The sequence below is a fragment of the Xiphophorus hellerii genome, chromosome 23, assembly GCF_003331165.1.
Source record: "Xiphophorus hellerii strain 12219 chromosome 23, Xiphophorus_hellerii-4.1, whole genome shotgun sequence".
NCBI classification, from domain to species: domain Eukaryota; kingdom Metazoa; phylum Chordata; class Actinopteri; order Cyprinodontiformes; family Poeciliidae; genus Xiphophorus; species Xiphophorus hellerii.
The window spans coordinates 20,066,403-20,089,108 of NC_045694.1; the positions used below are offsets into that span (position 1 = coordinate 20,066,403).

At 38.4% G+C, this 22,706-nt stretch overlaps 3 protein-coding genes across 3 annotated transcripts; 1 reads left to right on the forward strand and 2 right to left on the reverse strand.

Moving 5' to 3' along the window:
• Positions 1-455: 455 nt before the first annotated feature.
• On the reverse strand, positions 456-5,309 carry LOC116714493 (uncharacterized). Its single transcript, XM_032555108.1, has 9 exons — positions 5,249-5,309; positions 3,936-4,049; positions 2,177-3,853; positions 1,982-2,081; positions 1,748-1,896; positions 1,537-1,649; positions 1,358-1,447; positions 1,149-1,271; positions 456-1,054 (listed from the first exon to the last, which is right to left on the reverse strand). Exons 1-9 carry the CDS (start codon positions 5,301-5,303, stop codon positions 851-853), a joined length of 2,625 nt encoding a protein of 874 aa, XP_032410999.1. The 5' UTR covers positions 5,304-5,309; the 3' UTR covers positions 456-850.
• Positions 5,310-5,808: 499 nt separating this feature from the next.
• On the forward strand, positions 5,809-7,417 carry LOC116713979 (glutamine amidotransferase-like class 1 domain-containing protein 3A, mitochondrial). The gene is made up of 5 exons (XM_032554272.1): positions 5,809-5,865; positions 6,278-6,390; positions 6,510-6,681; positions 6,781-6,982; positions 7,065-7,417. Exons 2-5 carry the CDS (start codon positions 6,283-6,285, stop codon positions 7,255-7,257), a joined length of 675 nt encoding a protein of 224 aa, XP_032410163.1. The 5' UTR covers positions 5,809-5,865; positions 6,278-6,282; the 3' UTR covers positions 7,258-7,417.
• A 2,509-nt stretch (positions 7,418-9,926) lies between these two features.
• LOC116713932 (TNFAIP3-interacting protein 3) lies at positions 9,927-15,893 on the reverse strand. Its single transcript, XM_032554206.1, has 7 exons — positions 15,616-15,893; positions 12,559-12,709; positions 12,059-12,202; positions 11,764-11,892; positions 11,171-11,371; positions 10,840-10,965; positions 9,927-10,611 (listed from the first exon to the last, which is right to left on the reverse strand). Exons 1-7 carry the CDS (start codon positions 15,777-15,779, stop codon positions 10,384-10,386), a joined length of 1,143 nt encoding a protein of 380 aa, XP_032410097.1. The 5' UTR covers positions 15,780-15,893; the 3' UTR covers positions 9,927-10,383.
• Between the last annotated feature and the right edge of the window lie 6,813 nt (positions 15,894-22,706).

Sequence of the window (22,706 nt, forward strand, 5' to 3'; positions counted from 1 at the left end):
TAGCATTTTAGCATTTATGTGGACTGTGGTTCCTAAACCCTGTGAATACTGGTGACCACATATATAAAGAACTAATCATCTCTAAGTGTCACAACACAACCTCATATCATATTTAATAAATGTGTATGGTATTGAAAACATTATAGAAAAGGCAAGCTTTAAGTGTCTGTAAACACCCTCCCCCCCGCATGCCCACCCCCGCCTACACACACACACACATACATACATACATATATATATATATATATATATATATACTATTCACAGTGCATATATGCAGATATATACCTGGTATAAGAGACTGATGCAATTCTAAACTCAGATCTGAATGACAAAATTGCATTTTCCCTTCCTATCAGAGACAAAAGTATACTCTGAAAGTATCTTCCACTGTTCTATTTGTTACACAACCTGCTTATGTTTTACAGCATCTACTTTTATGGAACAACAGGCACTGTGGTTTGAAACATTTTAATGCAAACAATCTACTTCATAGATCAGATTGTGTTTATGTAAAGGTGATATCTTTTGTAATATTCTTTAAATACACATAGTGCACATATGTCATTTCGAATATTGTTATTCTTATCCAGCCACAAAGAAGAATATAAAAAGATGACACAGCAGAAAAAGTAAATATTAACATTCAAAGTTTTGTTTTCTAATACAATTTATGATATACATACAATGTTGCTCTCTAATAAAACAACATGTAAATTTACTACATGAATGTAAGTTCTGATATTTATTGCATCTGATATTTATTGCATATCTATATATTCTATATTTATTTATTTATTAGACATGAGTACATATTTTAGAAAGCAACACAAATCTCCAAAAATAGTTACTAGGAGTCGCTATTGAGGTCTGTGCTTTGCTCATGTGTTGTGGAGAGAGCTGGGTTTTCAGTTTCTCTTCCTGATTCTGAGGTTTCATCCTGTCCCAAACTTTCCTCAGTTTGGGTGTCTGGAGGAGCCAGATCATGTTCAAAAGCAGGATTTATTTGCCCTTGACTATGCCGGTTCTTAACTTTCTCAAAAATCTGAAAGACCTGAAAACAACAAAAACAAAATTCAGAAACCACAAATCAAATAGTCAAAAGCTTTTATAGACAAGTGGGCAAAATTTGGCCTTGCTTGTTTTACCTTTGATTTTGGAATGAGGCCCACTCTGAAGAAACCAATTTGTCCAGTTTCAATCTTGGTGCAGTCAACCACAGTAGATGCAATATTTTCAGGGGAGGGGCCATCACACAACACTCCTTCAACCTTAACAAAACAAATCATATTCAGAACATGAACAACATTTTTATTTGTTTCATCTGAACTTCTCCATGCTATCTCATGATTATCACCTTTTTTCCCAGTTTAGCATAAACTTGGTTATGGTGAGTTGTATCTGCCTCGCCTGTTGGGTTGGCTGAGGTTACTGCAATTGGACCCACCTTTTAGAAATAGAAGACGGTCAATCAGCAATGTAAGATTATTTCTAATTAAACTGAGATGGGCTTTGATCCATAATCTTGGACTTTACCAAATTAATCAGATGTGTAGCTACTGCACAGTCTGGGCTCCTGATGGCAATGCTTTGTGGAGTCCCGATGTGTTTGGCAGCATCTCCCAAACCAAATATGTCCAACCATGGTCCTATCAAAGTCAACCAACAAAACCCATTAGATATTCCCATGAGCACATCATGAACTCAGTTTTCACACAGTTGTCCCTGAAAATAAGAAATCACTCACCTCTGGGAATGACCATGCTGATAGAGGAAGGCCATGCAGCCTCCATGAAGTCCAGGAGCAGGGGACTCAGCAGGTGTCTAACAGGCTCCAGCTGCTTGACAGAAGAGATCCACATGGACATGGGTCGGTCCTCAGCCTGCTTCTTAACTCTGAAGCCAAACAGTAATGATCATCAATGACAGAAAAACAAATAAAAAAGTTGCTAAGAGAAAGTTTTACAACTATGAAGCCTACTTGTAAGCTTTGATAACTGCATCTGGTCTGTTGCAGGCAGCCACCAGCACATAGACAGTATCAGTTGGCATTCCACATATGCCTCCATTTTTCATGATTTCTACATCATATAAATACAGAGCAGAAGAAAAATATGGATATCAGGTCATACATGTAAACAGAGTACACTAAAAACTATCGACATGATCTTCTCACCTGCAATCTGCTGAACTGATGCTGCTTTGCGAGCTGGTACATGCGGACAGACCCCTTCCCCTCCTCCGACCCCACCCAGATTGACTAAAGGTCTTCCTAAGGGGATTTGAGGAGACTGGAAGGTGCTGTTGAAAATGTGCGCCAAGAAACAGTAAAAACTGACAAGACCAAAGATGATTGTGACGCCAATATCATAACCATAGGGCAGTGCACCAATTGCATCCAGCAGGAAGCTGATGAGGATGAGCTGGAAGGTGAATGCATAGACAAACCAGGCAACATTAAGAAATATTGCTGCAATTGTCAACAGGAGGTTAAACATCATGAAACCAATAATCCCAACAGCGACATTGAAGCCTCTGGTTTCACTGTAAAGACCACCAAATCGTGTCAACCCCCACACCGTCCACATCAACCCGTAGAGAATAAAGGCAGTGCTCTCCAGAGTTTTACCCCGAGCAAACGCCACTGAACCACACAGGAGCTGCAACACTCCACCAGCCATCACTGCCCAGGGCAAAACCAGCACAGTCAGAGGATCCCTGTCCCCAATGGTGGCTGTGATGGCAAAAGCTGCCAGAACATTGCAGGCGTGGCCCAGCACTTCTGCATCTGCATATTTGGAGTATCCAAGGTGAGGTGTATGCAGGTCTTTATCCAGAGCCCTGAGAGTAAGACTGCGAATTCTGGTTACTAAAGCTTTGAAGTGTCCCTGCCCAGTAGGAATTTTGGTGCTGGAGACCATGTTGAATGTTGTAACAAAAAGCACTCCAGCAGAAGCTACAAAGATAGCTCCTTGTACACCCTGAGTGCCACCTTGGAGGAAGCCTTGAGGTTGGGCTGCGATGGAAATACAATAGGCTACAAAGAATAACTGGTAGAGGCCATCCAACAAGCTCTTCTGACAGCTGAACAGAGCGAGGACAAAGAAAAGAACGGCAAAGACAACAGGGAAGGGAACCGGGGAGAACGGCTGAATGGAGTACAATGATAACAGAGCGCTGTAACCCTCAGCGAATTTGAGCAAAGATGTAAAACCATAGAAAGTCGCAGCTAATGTGTCCATTGCTCGGTAAAAGAGGACACACATGCCAAGCTGGAAGACTCCAGCTGTCCAGAGCCAGGGGACATGGCCAACAGAGAGTTGGGGGACCACGCCTACCAGGGGACAGGCTAATACAGAGGCAGATAACAAGTTCATCACCAAACCTACACTAATTACAGCACTGCAGCTCTGGTTCTGCTCTGTTTTCAGTTCAGATTTCTGTTTCATGATTGTTCCTGGAGGTTTCACTTTGCCCTGTGTGATGGTGTACAGCAAACGCCCAAAGCCAAAATAGGCACACACAAGACAAACAAGGAGGTAGTTTGCAGCTGTGGCAGACTGACCGAAGTCTGAATCTGACAGACCAGCGATTTGATGGGCACAGGCTAAGGAAATGCTGATGGCTATAACCAGGAGAACTGGTTTCTTCATAAAGAGGGCTGCGGTGCCAATGATGAACAGGGCTAAGGTAAATGCTGCCAGGCCAGGAATCAGAGAGGATTTTAGTTCTGTGAGTGGCAACACTCTCTGTCCTGTCAGGATGTAGACCAGACCCGACCCACACCACAGCGCAGAGACGGTCAGACACAGAGTGGAAAACAGTCGGGAGTGGGACAGACTGTGACGGACACCTAGAAAGATACAGGACAGGGTCAGGAGGCTGGAAAAGGCAGAAAATTCAAATCTGTGCGGTGAAATATACTGAAAACAAACCTGTGTAAGCTATCAGGGCAGCAATGATGAGGAGTAAAATCCCCAGCGCAGTGTGGGGGATGAAGTCTTTCTCAGGAGTGCTGGCATAGCTGTTCACCAGTAGCAGGAGAGAGCCTGAAAGTCAAAAACCTGTTATCCAGAGCTGCCAGTAAAAACCAGCCCTTTCTCACTTTTTCCACAAAAAAACATAATCAGCTCTAATAGCAAGTTAAGGTCATTGCTTTGAAATATTATTGCCTTTTTAAGACCACTGCCTTGTAAACACTTAACTATTTAAACATATTTAGCTTCTATGAAAAATTAAGAAGATATTGTAAGTATTTTTTTCTTTTTGGATTGTACTCCAACTTTAATTATATTATGAAAAGGTAGGTAACAGGCTACATTAGGCTTTCCCTAATGTAGCCAGAGTAGAAAGTTCTACTGATTGTGTACCAGCTCAGCCTGAGATTACGATAATCTACTTTATCCACTCTACTTTGAGTAGTGTAAATACAACTCATATCTGTAAAACCAGTTGAGCATTCAGGATAAATAGCATGGCCTCAAAACGGCTCTATGACTACATGGGTCCTAATTTTAACCTGTATAAACCTTTAAATATTATTAATGTTGGGCCGGTATTTAACCTGTAAACACACCCATTAGGGGTCAATTTTTTTGCCACATTTCATATCTCATTGAGCTCAATATACAAATGTGGATGGGTTTTATTTCACAATCTTGTGGAGACTTTGCTTATCATCATTGCTAAAGGATTTCTTTATTGACTTTTTGCTTCCATATAACTGTCCAATAATCTTGTTTGCAGCATTTGTTGAACTGACAGAAGTAACCGTCCATGGCTTGCACTCATTGAGCAGGAACTCACAGATTGTTTCCTGGACAACTGTCAATTCAGCCCATAAAATGTTCCATTTTATGGACCAAAATGTAACATTTCTGTATTAATAATCATTTGTCATTTAAAAAAATGCCATGTAACATTATATTTTTCTGGGACAGAATTTGGGGTTTTCATTTGCTGTTTAAGTAGCTGCACACTATAAATATAAGCACTTGTAAGAATGTTAAATATAGACAATAAATCATTCTTAGAACTGCTCTCCTGTCTAATATCTATAGTTTACTCTTTCCAGATTCAACCTTTGCATAATTTAACAATGAAGGAAAAACTGTAAATTAGTTCCTTTGCAAACATTCAGATTAAATCCTTTCGGATATCCTTGACACTATTTAGAATAAATTAGCTGATGATTACTCCAAAAAGCAATTACATATGTGGGGGAAAAAACATGAAATGCATTCTTTACCTGCAGAGATGCTGAGAATGCCGACAGACTCATCCAGTGAGCTGCGCTGAGCCATGACAGCAGTGAGAGTTTGTCAGCTGTGTGATGGCTTTATATAGCAGAGTAGGGAGGGTGTCACCCAGAGGGAAAAAAGCACCTTACAGGAAACTTACAGGTGAAACTGCAGCTGAATTGGACAAAGGTGCTTATTCTATTTGATATCAAGTTCTATTTGGAAGCTAAAGCTGATATTTCTATAGAATATATTTTGGTGAACATAGTTTAAAAAAAGAAGAGTGTTCATTTTTACTTATTTTATTGCATATTGAATTCAAATAAAAATAATTTTCTTCCTTTTTCTTAAACTGTTCTGTAATCAGGGTAATTACAATAAATCTTTTCTATAATCAAGCTGTTTTACTGTCACATTACTTTTCCGTTGAGACATGAGTCAGCAGTTTCACCTCTAATGCAACAGGTCTTCCTGGTTACCTGGATGTGGATGATGTCACTGACTTAAACAAAGGACAATGGGAGGAGAAAGGACTATAAAAGGTGTTGCTCTGCAACAATCCTGTCACACCTGCAGTAGCTCTGTTGGTCACTGTGCATACTGTCACCTACTACACCTACTTAAGGTAAGACATCTGGTTCAATGCATTAGCTGCTGATGTTAAGGTTGTTTTAATTCCATAGATTAAACCTAAGCTGGTTGGTTTTAGGTACTAAAATGAGACATAGTAATAAAGAAGTTTAAAATAAAGCATTACAAATTTTTGAATCAACTTTAGGTGCTTTGTTTATTTAGTACAACAACAGGCTCTCTGTTAGGTGGATTATCTAAGATTAGCAGTGTTGGCAGCAGCAACGCTCCAGTGACTCATTTTTCGACTGGATGTGTAAATGATTATCTAAACTGTTGCTCTCTCAGGCTCAGGCTCTTAGCCACTTATCCTGGTTACTCTGCATATATTGATGGAATAAAGGCAAAACTTTAAAAAAGATAAAAGTTTCTGTGCATCTTTAAAAACGATCATGTGTATTTTTCAGTAATCATGGAAAAGCGTGTTGCAGTTATTCTTTCTGGCTGCGGAGTCTATGACGGCACAGAGATCCACGAGGCCTCGGCCGTCCTGGTCCATCTGAGTCGTGCTGGAGCAAAAGTAAGGACAAGAACGGGCTAAAAAATATTTCTAAACTGTTAATTTTCTGAAAACAACGACTTTATTAAAAATAATAGCATTTTGGAGAGGTTAAACTGTTCAATGCTGTTTGATCTCAGGTGAAGATGTTTGCCCCCGACGGAGATCAGATGCATGTTGTAAATCACTGTGAGGGGAAACCTACTGAGGAGAAGAGGAACATCCTGCAGGAAAGCGCTCGTATCGCTAGGGGCGACGTGACTGATCTGGCCAAGCTGGATGTCTCAGCGTTTGATGCTGCCATCATTCCAGGTGAGATGATCTTCTATAAACTCAGATGAAACTGTGTGAAGCTCCTCTGTTTAATGTTTTAATGTAGGTTTCTGAACAAACCCCTACGTTCTCTATCAGGGGGATTTGGTGTGGCAAAGAACCTGAGCGACTGGGCTTTAAAGAACAAGAGCTGCACCGTCCAGCCACATCTGGAGAAGATCATCAAGGATTTCCACAAAGCAGGAAAGCCTCTGGGCATGTGCTGCATTTCCCCTGTCCTGGCTGCAAAGCTGCTGCCCGGCTGTGAGCTGACCGTGGGGCAGGACAAAGAGTGTGAAAAGTGTGTAAATCTCTGTTCACATTAGGTGAAAATGTTAGTTTAGTGGATTTTGTTTTATCATTCACTTGGTTTTTATCTTCAGGTGGCCGTTTGCTCAGACGGCTGGAGCTCTGAAGGACATGGGCTGCAAACATGTGAACAAAGACGTGGATGAAGCTCACGTTGATGTCAAGAACAAGCTGGTCACCACCTCTGCCTTTATGTGCAACGCTCCCGTTCACAAAGTGTTTGATGGAATCGGCGTCATGGTTCAAGAAACACTGAAACTTGCCTAAAGACTGTTATTACATATCTGGTTGCACATGCCTGTTTTAAACATGCATCAAATGTGTTCATGAGCATTTTGGCTATTGTTAAAATGCAGCAATTTGCTTTAATGTAATTGTAACAGTGTGGATTGTTTTAAATTTTCAATAAAATGCTTTCTCAATATTATATTTTTTTATTATTTACTTTTATGAAATCTTTCAGCTGTATACACATTGAAAAGACTCCACACCCTTTTTTTTTTAAGTGAAGAAGTTTTCTAAAACAGATTTTCTTTTCTTCGGTAGTTATAAATCACACAAACATTTGAAATAAGATCTGTGTTTATGCTTGACATTTTAGTCGCTCTACAGTATGGAAAGCAATTGTAAACTTCTATGTAGTAAAATACTTGTTTCATGTCATACACTGCTCAAAAAAATAAAGGGAACACTTAAACAGGTGTTTAACACTTAAAGTGTTCCCTTTATTTTTTTGAGCAGTATATTTCACATGGACTGACTTCGCTAAACGAAATACATACATGAATATCAAAACAAAAGAGTTTGCATAAAAATTTATTAGAAATTCAGCAATTTTAAATTTAGTGATTAACCAGCTTCTTGTGTCTTTACTAACCATGTCAAGTCGCTAACTTAACATTTGTCATTGGATGACAATGCCAGGATCCACCTGGACATATCACCACTGATTCCTGAATCCTTATTTTTGGGTGAACTGCACATCAATCCCACTGCCTGTATGGAATTACTATTGTAAGAAAAAAAATTATAAATATATAAAAATTATTTCATTTTAGTTTCACTTTATATAGCACCAGTTCATACCAAGTCTACTCTTAGGGGAAATTAAAATAAACAAATATATATATACATACGGAAATACTCAATAAAATCATGTCATATTTGACTTTTTTGAAGGTACATTAGCTGTTCTTTCTATTTGTAAAATGTGTGGATATTTTGTCTGTTTTAAATAAACATATTCAAATGGAGAACAAAATAAAAAAGGTGGATTAAAATGAGCTTTTGTTCCCCCGTAAATAACTGAGGTTGAGAATTACTTTTAATACAGAAACCGGAGCATTGAAGTGTTGACACAATGCTTCCTAATTAGTCATGCTGCCCCCTACTGTCCATGACTTCTACTTGCATTTACATGTTGACATTACAGCGCTTTTTAAATGTTTCTTCTGCCCCCTGCTGTCCACGGCTTGCACCTGCACTCAGATCACGTCTCAGTATTTTGTAAAAGTATTTATACATTAACCTGGAACGTTTTAAAATTTGTTCACATTACAACCACACACTGCTGTATATATTGTCTGGATTTTATGTGGCAGACCAACATACAGGTATAATGAAGTTTCCAATGAAGTGGAAAGAAATTATATATGATGCAACTCTGTAGCATCAATTTATCTTCAGCCTGATTAACTTTGAAATCCCTCAATAAAATCTAATTTCACAAACTGACTTTAGAAGTCATGTAACAACATCTGTGTAATTTATTCTCAAAATAAATAAATCAGTTCTGTGTTACGAATTTGTTGTTTCTCGCTGCTCAAACAGCTGCATGACAATGAAGGGAAATTGAAAGAATAATACAGCACAATGTAAAGTGAAAGACCAGGAGAGAGAAAAGAGAGAAGAGAAGCAGCCAAGAGGGCCATGGTGAGTTTGGAGGAGCTACAGAGATTCATGGCTTAGGTGGGAAAGTCAGTAAACAGAACAATTATAAGTTGTAAACTCCAGAAATCCTCCATTCATGGAACTAGCATTCCACATGGTGGCAGCCTAATCCTGCGGGAATGATCTTTCTCACCAGAGACACAGAAGATGCAGATTTAATAGATGGAGATAAACACAGAACAGTTTTTGAAGAAAATACTTTATAAAGGTCAAATGGATATTTCAGATCGAATGATATTTGTGTGTTAAATGGCCCATTCAAAGTCTAGACCTAAATCCACTTGAGTACCTGTGACAAGACTTCTCAAATGCTCTCTATTCAATCTCATTACATTTCAGCAATTTGGAAAGTAGAATAAGTATTGATCCAGGGGAGCAAAATATAAATGCACAGATTGGAAAAAAATTGTGAAACATATGCATCATTTCTTTCAACTTTCCAATCATGCACCACTTTGTAGTGGGCCATCATATAAATTCTAAAAAATAAAAATCTGAAGTTTGTGGTTGTCTCAATTAGGGATGCATCGATTTATCGGTGCCGATTTTCCTAATTTTGAAAAATCGGTGATCGACTGATTTTTACATGTGAAGCCGATCTTATCTAATGATTTTATCTACGTCTGCAAAGGTATTTAAATCAACTGCTATCTTCTTCTGCTCTGATGTGAGAGAGATTTGACTAGCAGAGCATGTCTATATGTTAGCAATAGTCATCTCACTGTTGGCAACTCATGAACTTTCTTGCTATATTTTGCAACAGTTTAGACAAAAAAATTTGGCATCTGCCAAAATCGGAATCAGCATGTCAGGATATTTAATAGATTGGTAATCGGTGATTGGCCAGAAAACTGCAATCGGTGCACCCCTGGTCTTAATGCTTTTGCAAGGTATTGTAGTATTTCCTTCTGTTACAGGAACCATGTGCAGTAAAATTTGCAAAGTGGTCACTTCAGCTGAAGAAAAACAAGCAGGAAACAACTGGATTAAATCGTTCAAAAATAGAGCATCATTGAACAGATTTAATTTACCACGACAATAATGCCATTACAAAGTATAGTGCCCTCCCACTGTACCATGAAAGTACTTTGTGGAGGTTTGAAGAAAACTTTAATCACAATGTAAGTAAACAATTTAAACTAAATTTACAGACATTGTTTGGTAGAATATTCTTTCAAAGAGCTATTCTGGTAATTAACTAAGAACGTCAAAATTGTTACCAGAGACATGTTAAAGTACTTCAAAAATATATAAGAAAATAGATGGATGCATTAAATAAGGTACAAAAATACATTATCTTTCAAAGAAAGTCAATACAAATTCAGATTTTTGTTTTCTACATTTGTCAGGATTCTTGTCTTATTAGCCTAAAACGAAGGCTGGTTATGAAACCAATCAACAGTTTTCATTGACAAGCCCATAGTTGTATCCTTTGCTGGTCTTTTAGCTGGACTCTTTGTCCCTGTTGGGATGCTTGGGGCAGAGTGGGTGGTGCTGCTTTTTTTTCTCCCCGCTTTGTGCTCTCTTCTCTCCCTCCACGAGCTGCTGCTCATTATTGCAGCGGTGGACAAGCACAGTGTCCTTGTTTTGGGAGGTTTTCTGCGACAACAGTCGCTGCAGCATCTGTTTATCGGACCGCTCCCGCCTGAAGTCATCCTCGTAGATCTTGAGCTAAAAGGATTTCACAAAAATGAACGAGATTATTATTTTAAACCAATTTCAAAAAGCAGTTGAAAAAAAAATCTATTCCTGTTACTCATTTCTCATCAGTCCGACATACATTAGAACATGCATGTTTGTTAGTAGTTAGAGGTTAGAGTATTTAGGTAACCTTTCACTGTGTCTGCATGTCTATGCATGTGTTACTGCATACATGTAAATAGGCAATGAATACACTACCTGTTCCTGCAGTAGTGCAACCTGTTGGCGCATCTCCTCCCTCTTCTTCCTGAGCCTTCGGTTCTCCTGCAGTGTGTGCTTGTGGTCGTTGTGCTCTGTCTGATATTCTGCTTCATAAATTTCAGTCTGCAAATACAAGACAGCAACATGGCAGTGAGCCAGTGTTGGACCTACAACTTGTGACACCACTGGGTGGTGCAGTTGACCCTCTTATTGAAGACTCTGCTTGAACATTAAGTAAAGGTTTACCCAGCAACAGAGATTTGACATCAGCCATGTTTTTCTGCTTTTTTCCCCCCTTTTTGAAGTTGTTCTGAAGAGAGAGACCCACCTGACATCTAAGTGCGCCCAGCTGCTCTTTTAAATCTTTTACTTCTTGCTGTGAGTTTCCCAGAGTTCCCAGTGTTGTAATTGTTGGTCCCTTTGCCTTGTATCCTGCCTCTGAGGGGGGAGAAGCTAGGAAAGAGATGGCTGATGGGATGTATCTGGAAATTTGACCACTGGAGGGACATGGCGCAGCACTAAAGGCTCCCTTCAGTGGAAATAGAAGAAGAGGTGACGGGCAACAGATTAGTCACAAATAAAATCAAATGAAGGGCCTTGCAAAAGTATTTCTGCCCTTCCAACTTTTCCTGATATTATCACATTACAGCCACAAACTTCAATATATTTTATTGGGATTCTGGCTAAAAGTGTTTGACACTCTTTTTAAAGTTTCACTCATAAAAAAGAAAACCCAGAAAAACTATGCACAATTTTTTATTGCCTTGACAACTATGCACATCTTTGTGCTGGTCCATTACATAAAATCAAAATGAAATGCATTGACATTTATGGTTGCAACATGACTAAATCTAAAAGCTCCGGGAGCATGAAAACATTTGCAAGACAGTGAAGAATAAATAAGATTGATAAAACAAAAACCTGCTTGACAGATGAAATGTCTTTCTCTGGGCGGTGAATTTTGTTCTCCAACAACCTGACATATTCTTGCAACTCCTGGTTTTTCTTCAGCTCTGTCATAAGTGATTGTTCATAATACTCCTTCGCACTCTGCAATCGAAAAGACAGCTTTAGACATCACACGGGTAAACCACATCTACTGCCATCATTATAAATTCCCTGGTGTACACTCTTCCACACCCGCTCTCACTGGAGTGTAAGAGCCAGTGAGGTGAGCTCATGGTTGTGTGGGTGCTTGAAGTTTTGCTGTGTTTACTTGTTGTTGTTCAACTTTGAGGAGCAGTTGGCTGTTCAGCTGTTTAATGGCGCCGTTTTCCTGCTCCAAAGCTTCCAGTCTCCGCTGCAGACCCAGTGTGGCGCTCCGGTAAACCTGGTCCCAGTCCTCGTTAAGCTTCATCAGCTGTGGGATATTACCAACATCATCATCATCAGCATCATCATATAACCACAGCAAAAACCTTCACTGCAGTAATCAATAACATCATTCATTTCATCATCACTGCTCTCGTTTCCAGTATGTCACCACGACAACACAGGGAGCACGACGTACGGCGAGTGATATTTTAAATCTCACAGGAGTTTGGTATTAAAATTAGGAGGCAAAGGTGGCACCACTTTCACTACAGCACTTTCCACATAGCGCCTACATTCCTCCTCCAGCTTTCAGTGGGAACTAGATATAATTGCCAACATCAGTAATAATTTGTTGACCTGCAAAGTTTCCAATCGGCTGCTGTTTTGGGGGAGATGCTTTACCTCTTTATTCACTCTGCGGAGCTCGGTGTTTTTGTTGAGCAGCAGTAATTTCTCCTGGTCAGTGGAGGTGACTGTCAGACTCTCAGTGATCAAAGTGACCTGTTCATCTGTGGACAACAGTCTGTCACCCATCGGGCTTGCATTTTCTGACCTGTATATGGGGAAAAAAAACAAAACAAAACACAGAATGAGGATATCATAATGTGCCATAAAAAAACACCAGGATGAACATTAGGAAAGGATTTCTATTATTAAGCAAAGGCATGTATGCACAAAAGAACGTCAGGTACTTTTAAACACCCACTCACACAGAGTGCACTTCCAGAGAATCAAATAGCAGCTATTATGCATACCCACGTAGACACACACATATGCATATACATAGTCGCATTCTGCACACAAGACACTCACAACTATGCAAATTGTGATGTATTCCTCTGTATCTGACAATTAAAAGTGTCTGTTTACAGTCACAGATAAAGAATTTGCACATTCATAACATGAGGAAGCAGTGCCTCTTATAATCCCTGGAAAAAATGTGATTTCTAGAGAACCTCTTAGAGAAAAAGGGAGAAAAAAATTGCATTCATTAATTAATCCAACAAGCTTCCCTCCCATGCCAGATCTGTTGTGTGGTCTGCTTTAACAGTCAAATGCTGACAGGGAGGCAGAGGAGATGTACGCCCAGAGGGAATCTGTTCATGGAGGAGCTTGAAACACTGCATAAAACTCCCCTCCGGGCTTCTTCACGCAAGCATACAGTTAGGCTACTGTAACCATCCAGGGCAGAGCACTACAAAGAGTCTTTATCTGAAATCCCCTCTCATCGGCTTTAGGGCAAAACACCTCCACAAATACATGCTTTCATCCACTTATGTACAGTGTCCCGCTGTGCAGAAAACCAAAGTTATGCAATTTCACGGAGCTGCTTTGTAAAGCAAAATAAATGGAGGTAGCAACGTGTAGGCTAAGTCTGATTAATGCCAAAATAACACAAAATGCGTTCAGCTAAGCCAATCTCAAAGTTTTTTTGTACACTGAGCAATCCAAGTCTAAATGCCAAGTGATCGATCATAATATGATACTTTGTCATTTTTCTAGACAAAGTTTGACTTTCTGAAAAAAAATCTTCAGTGGCCTCTTCAAGCTGCTGAAGACATTTTTGTAAGATGAACTGAAGCCAAGATACGAAGGACAAGGCCCCAAAAAACCAAGGTTGAGAACTATGTGGGGTATTGTTTGTAAAGCTACATGGTGAAAAATTAACAGCAATAATTTAGATAAGGTAAACTTTCATGAAAGACACAAATGGGGGTTTATTTTTAAAAATAATACTTTCACCTTGTTCATTCATTTATATAAACGTCAGTGTTTCAAACTAAATATTTAGTTGACAAAATAATCTTAAGGTAGCAAAGCAAAAGTCAAGATGAATTGCAAAATGATTGAGGTACACAAACTCAAATTGTCCATTTAATTTCAGTACAATGACAGCAAATGGTATGTACATTGTTCTGTGAGGGGAACTTTTAATAAGACTGAGCTATTCACATCATGTTCACTGGTTCATCAACAGATAGCTAGTTTTTCTTTTTTGTTTTTTTAGACCTAGCTTTAAAAGTGGCAAGCGCAGAAACAAATACTACAGCTGTCATTTCCTTCTTATTATATATATAGTTGGTGTCAGCCTAGAAGGCTGATATGTTCTCAAAACTGAAGAATGAAGAGAGAATGCTCATCCCATTGAAACCTCTCACTAATTTGCATAAGCTGCTGAAATAATGCTGTGTTTGGTCTATTTACTAAAACACTAAGCAACAGTTGGAAGGAAACTTTCCAAAACTGACAGAAACATTAAAGCCCTGCTGTAAATAATAGCACTTCCCCTTTTATATCAAAACCACATTTTCTAATACGTGTGATGCTTTTTTAAAGTTGATATAACGTGGTTTGTGTGAAAAACCGTATTAGTGAAGTGACATATCTGAAAGGAAAATCCAGAAAAATATTTCTGTAAGTATACAATCTAGTTTCTCTGTCACTCTACTGTATTCAACAAGACAGGTCATGTGACTCATTCAAATCACCAGTTATACAATGTGGGAAATTTAGGGAAAAAGGAGAAGTTCAAATTCAATAGTAAGAAAATGTAGCGAGGATGTCCTAAAATGATAACCGATCCATATCCAACAATCTGTTCTGGCAACTCAGTATAGCTTATTCAGATGTACTGTTGGTACTGCAGTTAATGCAAGTATCTGTGATGACGGTGTGAGAATTATTTTTTGTTTCTCTGATTTCCTGACATCCTGTGAGCACTGTGAACCAGTTTTATAAAGTTGTTAAGCATGGGGATAGAGGAGACAATGCCACTGTTCTGCAGCCATGTTAATTAAGTTACATATTACAGAAGTAGAGGGAGTGACGGCTTCAGCTGAAACTCCAAAAAGGGAACTGAGTTTTGGCGTTTCACTATTTATATGGTTATTTTTAAACAATCTCAGCACTACTTCAAGTAGTGAAGCTACTTCTTTTACCCAGTGTGATTCCATAAAGACTCATTTTTATGATGTTTAAGACAAACCATTTCAGATTGAAGGGTACAATATTTTCAAAACTTATTCTTATTTTTACAGCACTGTCAAGTGGGATTTGTGAAACAGTGAACTGAAGCCTACATTGTTGTGACCTCATGGGAAACTCCAAAGTCCCCGAACATCCCCGCCTCTCACGGAGGTGAACTTTTACACTCAACTGTCTGAGCATCTATCTTGTTTTTTTTCAACATTCTGTTTGTAAAATAATGTCGATAACAGAAAAGTCTGAAAATGACAGTCAATCTATAATATTAGACTATTTTGCTATTGGAGTTAAAAAAAAAAAAAAAATAATAATAAAAGAAAACAACAGCTTCTACAAAATGTTTTTAAAAAACAGCCAAACAGCTTGAAAGGGGAGATTTTATCTCGTTCTATAGAATAAGTCAGACCGTTTGTAAGAAATTAAGTTTTCCTGTGTTCCTTTTAATGTGTAGGAATACACCTGTTGTATACGAACCATAGTTCTTTAGTAGATATGTGTTCTTCTGGGCTCTGAGGAAGACTGCCTTCATCCTTAGCTGAATCATCTTGCTGCGTTCCTGCCACTGCTGCTGCTGATGAGCTTGGAAATGATGAAGAAGATGACAATGACAACACGTCTGCGTCCATGACCGATGACATTTCTAAAATCCTTGCGCAAGTCTTCGTTGAAGCCTTTCTTTCATCAACTCCTGGCTTGGCATGTGGTGGAAAAGCATAAACACTGCTGTCAGTATTGATGTAAAGCAAAAGAGGAAGCTGCCGCGACCATGAGCCACATGACGCAAGGAAAAGGAAGTGACACGGACTTGCTGTTTCAGCTCGATGTGAATGAGGGCCTGTCCCTCTCTGGGTACTTATTCACGTGTTGTACCTCTTGCTCACTATGTGAGCTGACAGTCCTCAAAATGTTTATACAATTGACTGTACATCATTTGGAGAGCATGGGGAAGTCCATTCAGGGTGATTTTTTTAATTATTACTTGTCCTAGCTAAGCTCTTGTGTACTGTTTTCTACTAATTTAAAACGCCACAAATGGGTTGGAAACATAATTAAATATGTAGAGTTTCTGCAAAAGATGATGATAACAATAACAATAATCATAATGCACACATTTATTCATGTCACTTAATGATAGGGTCAGGACTACATTCACTCGTCTGCTCATTACTGTGAGGCGGAGAGGATGGCAAACTGCAGCAGGTTAATTACTGAAGCAGAGCTCCCTTCCGAGGGACAAACAAATGAATTAAAAGATTTTTGTTAATTATGTTCCTCTTAGCCTGGCTAAGCAGTCTTTTACTTACACGAAGGAAATTAAAATGCCAACTTTGCTTGGAGGACACTCTAACCTTCTTAGTCTTGCAACTTAAATCTAAAGAGATTCAAGGCCTCTTAGGGTAAGGAAGAGTGTTAAAGAACCACTCAGCCTACTAAACAGTAAAGGTACAGTAGATGCAGCGTGGTGTCTAACATAAAAATAGGCTTCTTTGAAGCTGACAAAGCTCTCTCTAAAACTCCTGTTGCATAAACATGAGATGGATTCCACTTAGGTTCACACACTGATTTATGAAAACTTTAGAATTTGTTTGTTTTTTTACAATTAGTAAGATTTAACTTGATGAACACACAGTGAGAGATATTATTCCTGGTCAAGGACCAAGCTGATTGTGTAATTAAAGTAATTATTTCTATTTAAAACTAATGGAGATGATGACTGTTTAGGCAAAGACCATGCAAGCAGATCCAAACAAAACCCTAGAATTGAAAAAGGGTGAGCTTTTTTATTATTTTACAAATATCTGTTTGTATGAACTACATTCCAAGATTCAGATTTGACATATTACTACATATGCAAATAACTAATGCAAAGGAACTGCTCAGCAGCAGCACTTTCTTAAAAGTAGAATAACCAAAACAAAGCAATTTCCTAAAGCTGCAGTAATTAAATTAAATGAGTTTCATCATAGTTGTAGTGCTTTCCTGGACACTCAAAGATGCTTTCCAATGAAATCAGTCATTCCAATTCACATGCTGAATCTGGCAAGCTAAAGTGTTGTAAGGATGTGTCTAAGTTTTTATGCATTTCTTATTTGTATATAGTATGTCTACTAGAATGAAAGGTATACATTTCACAACATTCTGTGAAGTCAGGAGAGGATGCACTGGGTCAAGATATCACCCTCTTGTTCTGTTGTAATTTCTATACCTAATGATTGCCTTTCTTGTCTTATTTGACCAACAGGGCAAAAAAAAGAATTTAATTGATAAATTAGTACAGAATTTGCACTGATGTCATTTGGAGTTTTAGGCGTACAGCAGGCCAAAGTGAGTGAATTTTCATTAGTGAAAACTGAACATCTATATAGTATAGATCACATTAAATAACACTTTAGTCATTAAGTACTATTCTAGTTTTGTTGTAGGGCTGAATATCTGTGGTATATATACAGCATATTAAAATTGCAACACTATTTTACAACAAGTCCAAATATTTGTGGCTGTCTAACTAAGCTGGTGATCCAATTGTGTATGCAAATGATTTCTAAATAGAAATCTTTGATTTTCTCCTATGCTAGAGAAAAGTAAGATGTATATATGACATTGTGATGGTGGAATAAGGTTAGAAAATAAAAAATAATCTATATTATTCCTCACAAGCGTCCTCTATGTGACATAGAAACAAATATATTTTAGCTAAAAAATGTAAGCATGAAACATTGTAGTTTAAAATGTTGGATGATGTTGTGCCTTTCCTGGTGAATAAGGATAGTAAGGCTAGCATATAGAGCTTCCTTCACACAAAACCTTGACTCCTTAATTAAGTTGACAAGAAATTAATGTTAACTAGGATAGACTAGAAAGTGAAAAATGATAGAAAACATTACTCAATCAAAGTTGCAGTAGTGTTACCATTTGGTGAAATGCCATAATATAAAAGCAGAAGAGGCAACAAAAATATTTCAGTGCTGCCCAGTCTAACTCTGACTTGCTTCAGTGATCCCATTCACATGTCTATGCCATCTATCATGCACGCCCGTTGCAGAATTGCTTTGCCAAGCACAGGCTTTGGTGGGAGGGAGTAGCAATGCACTGCCTTTATTGACCCAAGCCTCTGTCAAAGCCAAGAACAAATGGGCCGCTACTCAATGGAGGGATTGATTTTTGGTCTAACAAGAGATCGTAGAGAGGAATCGTGAGTGTCCCATGGAGTGAGGACGACAGAGTGGCGGACGATTTGCCTTCTTTACGACTTCTCCCATGTGTCTGAGTGAAATTCTTCATTGGCTGAAAGGGGGAAGGGACTGGGTTTTCAAATGGTCATGGGAATAACAGCAATCAGTGTCTTAGCTTTTTATTTCCAGGCAATGTTACCTTGACAGAGTCATGTTGGGTCAATGACTCAGTACTCAGCATTTACTAACCACATCTCTTTCTGTTGGAAAATAACACAGACCTATTGCGCTTCGTACCGGCATTACTGTGGTTGAGATGCTATGATGCTGTTTAGATGCTATGATCTTTTTGCATAACTCAGTGTGTTAGCATGCTCAGTCCTGCAAATGACAAAGAGAAGTCAAGCATGGGGCAGAAAACAGGTCAACCTGCACCCCCACCCACATGCAGGCTAACACACTCACTCTTTTCAGCACAAAGCTACTGGTGATTTGGGAACAGCACAGGAGAACTACTGAATACCAAATAAAGGAAGTACTGAGATTAAATCCCATAGAGCAACAATAAGCAGCTCTGAAGAACAAAAAAGGTATTTCATATGCATATAACAGTGTAAATGTGAAATACAGTTTGAACACTTGAAGTTGATTAGCATACAGACATAAAGACAACAGAGAGCGTTATTAGACATAAACCTTGTGTGTCCCTTAGAAATAATGTAAATATGTAGGACAAAAACAACTTCAGCTAACAGGTTGTTCACAAAATTTTTAATTGTAATGAAAGCATCATCATCGTCAAGCACACAGCTGGAAAATGTAACACACAAGTAAAAGTTCATTTGTTTATATTTTAGCAGATTCATATTTAGATTTTATATACCCTTTGACAAGCATAAGGTATTCTTTGTATTATTTGACACAAGTCAACATAGAGGGCACAAAAACATGCATGCAATTAATTACTGAGATGTAATGCACATTACATTACATCTGAGTAATGTAATGTGCATGTTTCTAGATAGTGAGATGAAGTCATAATATCCAGAGATACCCCACACTTGAATAAGATATTGCATTCTGGCTCAGGCCAGAATTCAAACCTTTTTGATTCAAGGCAAGAACACCAACAACTCCAAAACATTGCCTATTTGAAATTGTACAAATGTGCTCAAATAATTTGGTTCTAATTGGAATTAAGAGCATAGAGACAATCAAGTAGCAGTCTGTGAATGTCCTTGTGTACAAGCAACTATCTGGAATCTAAAAGTCATGTTTGTAGCAATCGTAGAGTTATCTTAAGAACTAGAGGAGGGAACCCTGTTTCTTCTTAGAGTTCTTGGAGGGTTAAAAATATTTTTTTCCTCACTAGACAGAAAACTATGTGTTTGTGAACAAGAGGTGGAAAGGAAGCAGAGAATCTAAATTTTACAAAGTATCCGTATCACTGTGGATTTTACCTTAGAAGTTTGCCTGTTCCAGCTGACATGATTCCACTGACTGCATTTGCTTCTCAGCATCCCAACAAGTTCTGCTGAAACCTTGTTAGTAATCCTTTTATTTAAATCAATTGTTTGATCGCAGCCACATCTCTAGAGCTTACAGGATGATAGACCCCAGGAAACAAGATTGGAGACCTCTGCTATGCACCATTCAGTGTCTGTTTTGTAATGGACTTTAGGGAGTAGCAGTATAAGAATACAAGATAGAAACTAAAGCATAATCATTTGCTGGGGTGCCTTGAGGGAGTATATCTATCTATTTTAGGTATTTGCATATCCTAATTCTTTTTTGCTCTAATTAAATCTGAAAATAGGTTGATTGTTATCAGTTCTGGTATAATGTGTACATGTGGGTGTCTTGTTGACTATTTAAAGACAATAAAATGTAAGATGATGAATACGACCAATTCCTGGTTGACTGTATCAATTATAACTTGTTTTTATGACTTGTTAAAGGATGAAGGTTGGGTAAATGAAAAGCTTTGCAGTCAGTAAATGTCATCAAAAGAACATTATTCAGCCCTTCGCATGAAGTTCTGTCAATACATTCTAAAACAATTTCTTTTTGTGCTGCAATCTTCCATTTTTTGTTGTTGTATGCAATTAAATGTATCACTGAACCGTGCCATGGTATTTGCTAATGGGCGTCTTTAGTCTGTTTTAGGTAATTTGCAATTGTTGAAAATCCACTGCTGTGCAATTTCAGTTAAGCGCCGACTTTGTAACAACCCCCAGTGAGAAAACAGAAATACTTGAGTTTGTGTTGCAGTCTGTGAAAATTGGCTGAATGAAATACACCTCTTGAGATAACAAGAGGAATCTAAGAATTGTGGGAATAGACTTTTGCTTTTGGTCTTTTCATTGATAAAAAAAACAAAAAACTCCTTACCTATTCTGTTAGATGTTGGAACCTTGTATTTGTTTTTCTACACAACTTGTGTTTTAATTGAATTTCAGTTGCTCAGACCTCCAGAGAGATAGAGACAGAGTTCAGCAATGGTTTAACCTGACACTTATTATTAATTTACCCAGTTAATCACAAATCCTTAGTCTATTCCATGAGCTTTTCATACTCCCATTGAAAACTAAATACCACCCCACTTCACACTTTACCTTGGGTGAGCTAATTACAGACGCAAAGACAGTTCATTCCTGGCCAGCCATTGCACAATATATCAAAGGTCGTGTTCACTGTCTACATGAGGTTGTTGCAGGCAGTAAACTTAATCAGATTCATTTAATAAAGTTCATCAGTATCCCTCTGGTGGTTTTAATTATACCCATTCCTTGCTACTCCTCTTTTTTCCTCCATTTTTGGGTGTTCATTCTGTTTTTTCTTCAGAGTCAGAAAGACAATACCGATGTCATCTAATCATCTGGACAACACCCTAATGTGGATTTGTTGACAATAGTATGTAGTAAACAGAAGCAACGGAAAGAAAGAACTGTAATGCGGCTCTGCTTTTTAAACTTTGAATCAAAATCACAGTGTGATGAAATATTGTGTTGAAATGCCGCTTGGATCCTTTCCAATTAATTAGAAATGGTGCTGAGATGAAGTAGCTCTGCCTATATCACTGTCTTGCACAGGAACATAAAAGGGAGAGAGCGTCTAGTTATGCAAACGTCTATCAGCACAAAAATCTGTCAGGCAAGTTTCTGTAAATAATGAAAATATCCCTTGCAAAAGAGGGTGTGCAGGCACTGAGGCTGTAAGAGCTTGAAATATCACAGAAGGCTGCATACAGAAGATTTCATTTTTAACCGCTTTTTGCAACAATGTCTATGGTCACATGGGGCTGGAGATTTGAATTTAATGAGATAGGGTGAGATTGAAAGGAACATGAAGGGCAGCCCAGTTCCTGGAAGGATGTCAGGAGAAAGAATCAACTAAAAATAACATTTAGCAGCTCAGGCTTTTTTAGACCCTGGAGTATATTTTTTTTCTGTACTTTACCATTCAATTACTGAAGTACTGTTTTTCTTTCTGACACAATGCAATTTGGCAGATTAGAATATCTGAATAGGGTAATTTATCATGAATTATTTAATTAAACTTCAACAGATTCATTACAAACAGAGTGACATGTTTCAAGTTTTTATTTCTGTCCTTTTTTAAGATTATGGCTCGCAGTCAGTGAACAGATTATTTAGAGTCAGAGCTCTAAATAAAAGGGATGTTTTAATACAGAAGCGTAATCTTAATACAAAATATACTTAATATGCAGTGTATGTCCTGTGCAACCAGCCTGAGCTCCTTTTGAATGAATCACTGCATAAATGCAGCATGGAATAGATGTGTTTTTTGCTGAGGTGTCAGAAAAGCCCAGGTTGGTATAATAGCAGCCTTCATCTTGTTTGCACTGTTGGGTTTGTCTTGATCATAATCCATGTATTATCTAGGGCTTTTAGGTAAACAGAGCTTGCCTGCCAATGAAGCACTCTGATACCATCGCAATTAGGTGTTGGTACTATTGGTATTGTGGTAGGTGCAGACAAAAAGATGACCAATGAATCTTCTTCAGTATTGTCAGCCTTTATCAACCAATATCAGCCTTTTTTACGGGTTTATCAGGTGTGGCACCTTCATTGTAGCACCCCAGCACACCAGTGTGCCACTCAGGACTGGGATTGGGAGCATCCTGCTGCAAATATTGAAGGACCTAAGCTTGCATAGGAAAATAAAAAAAGAGTCTCCTCATGCCCTTTTTTTTTAAGTACCTGTTTGTGGTCCGGACCAAGTCAGGTAATTAGGTCATTAGCAGGACTAGGCAGAACATAATTGGATACTGAGGAAGTTCACCCATTTGACTAAGCTGTATTGAACCAGGAACACATCTAAAAGTTGCAGGACATCAGACCTCAACGCCTGGATTTGAGGAACTCTACA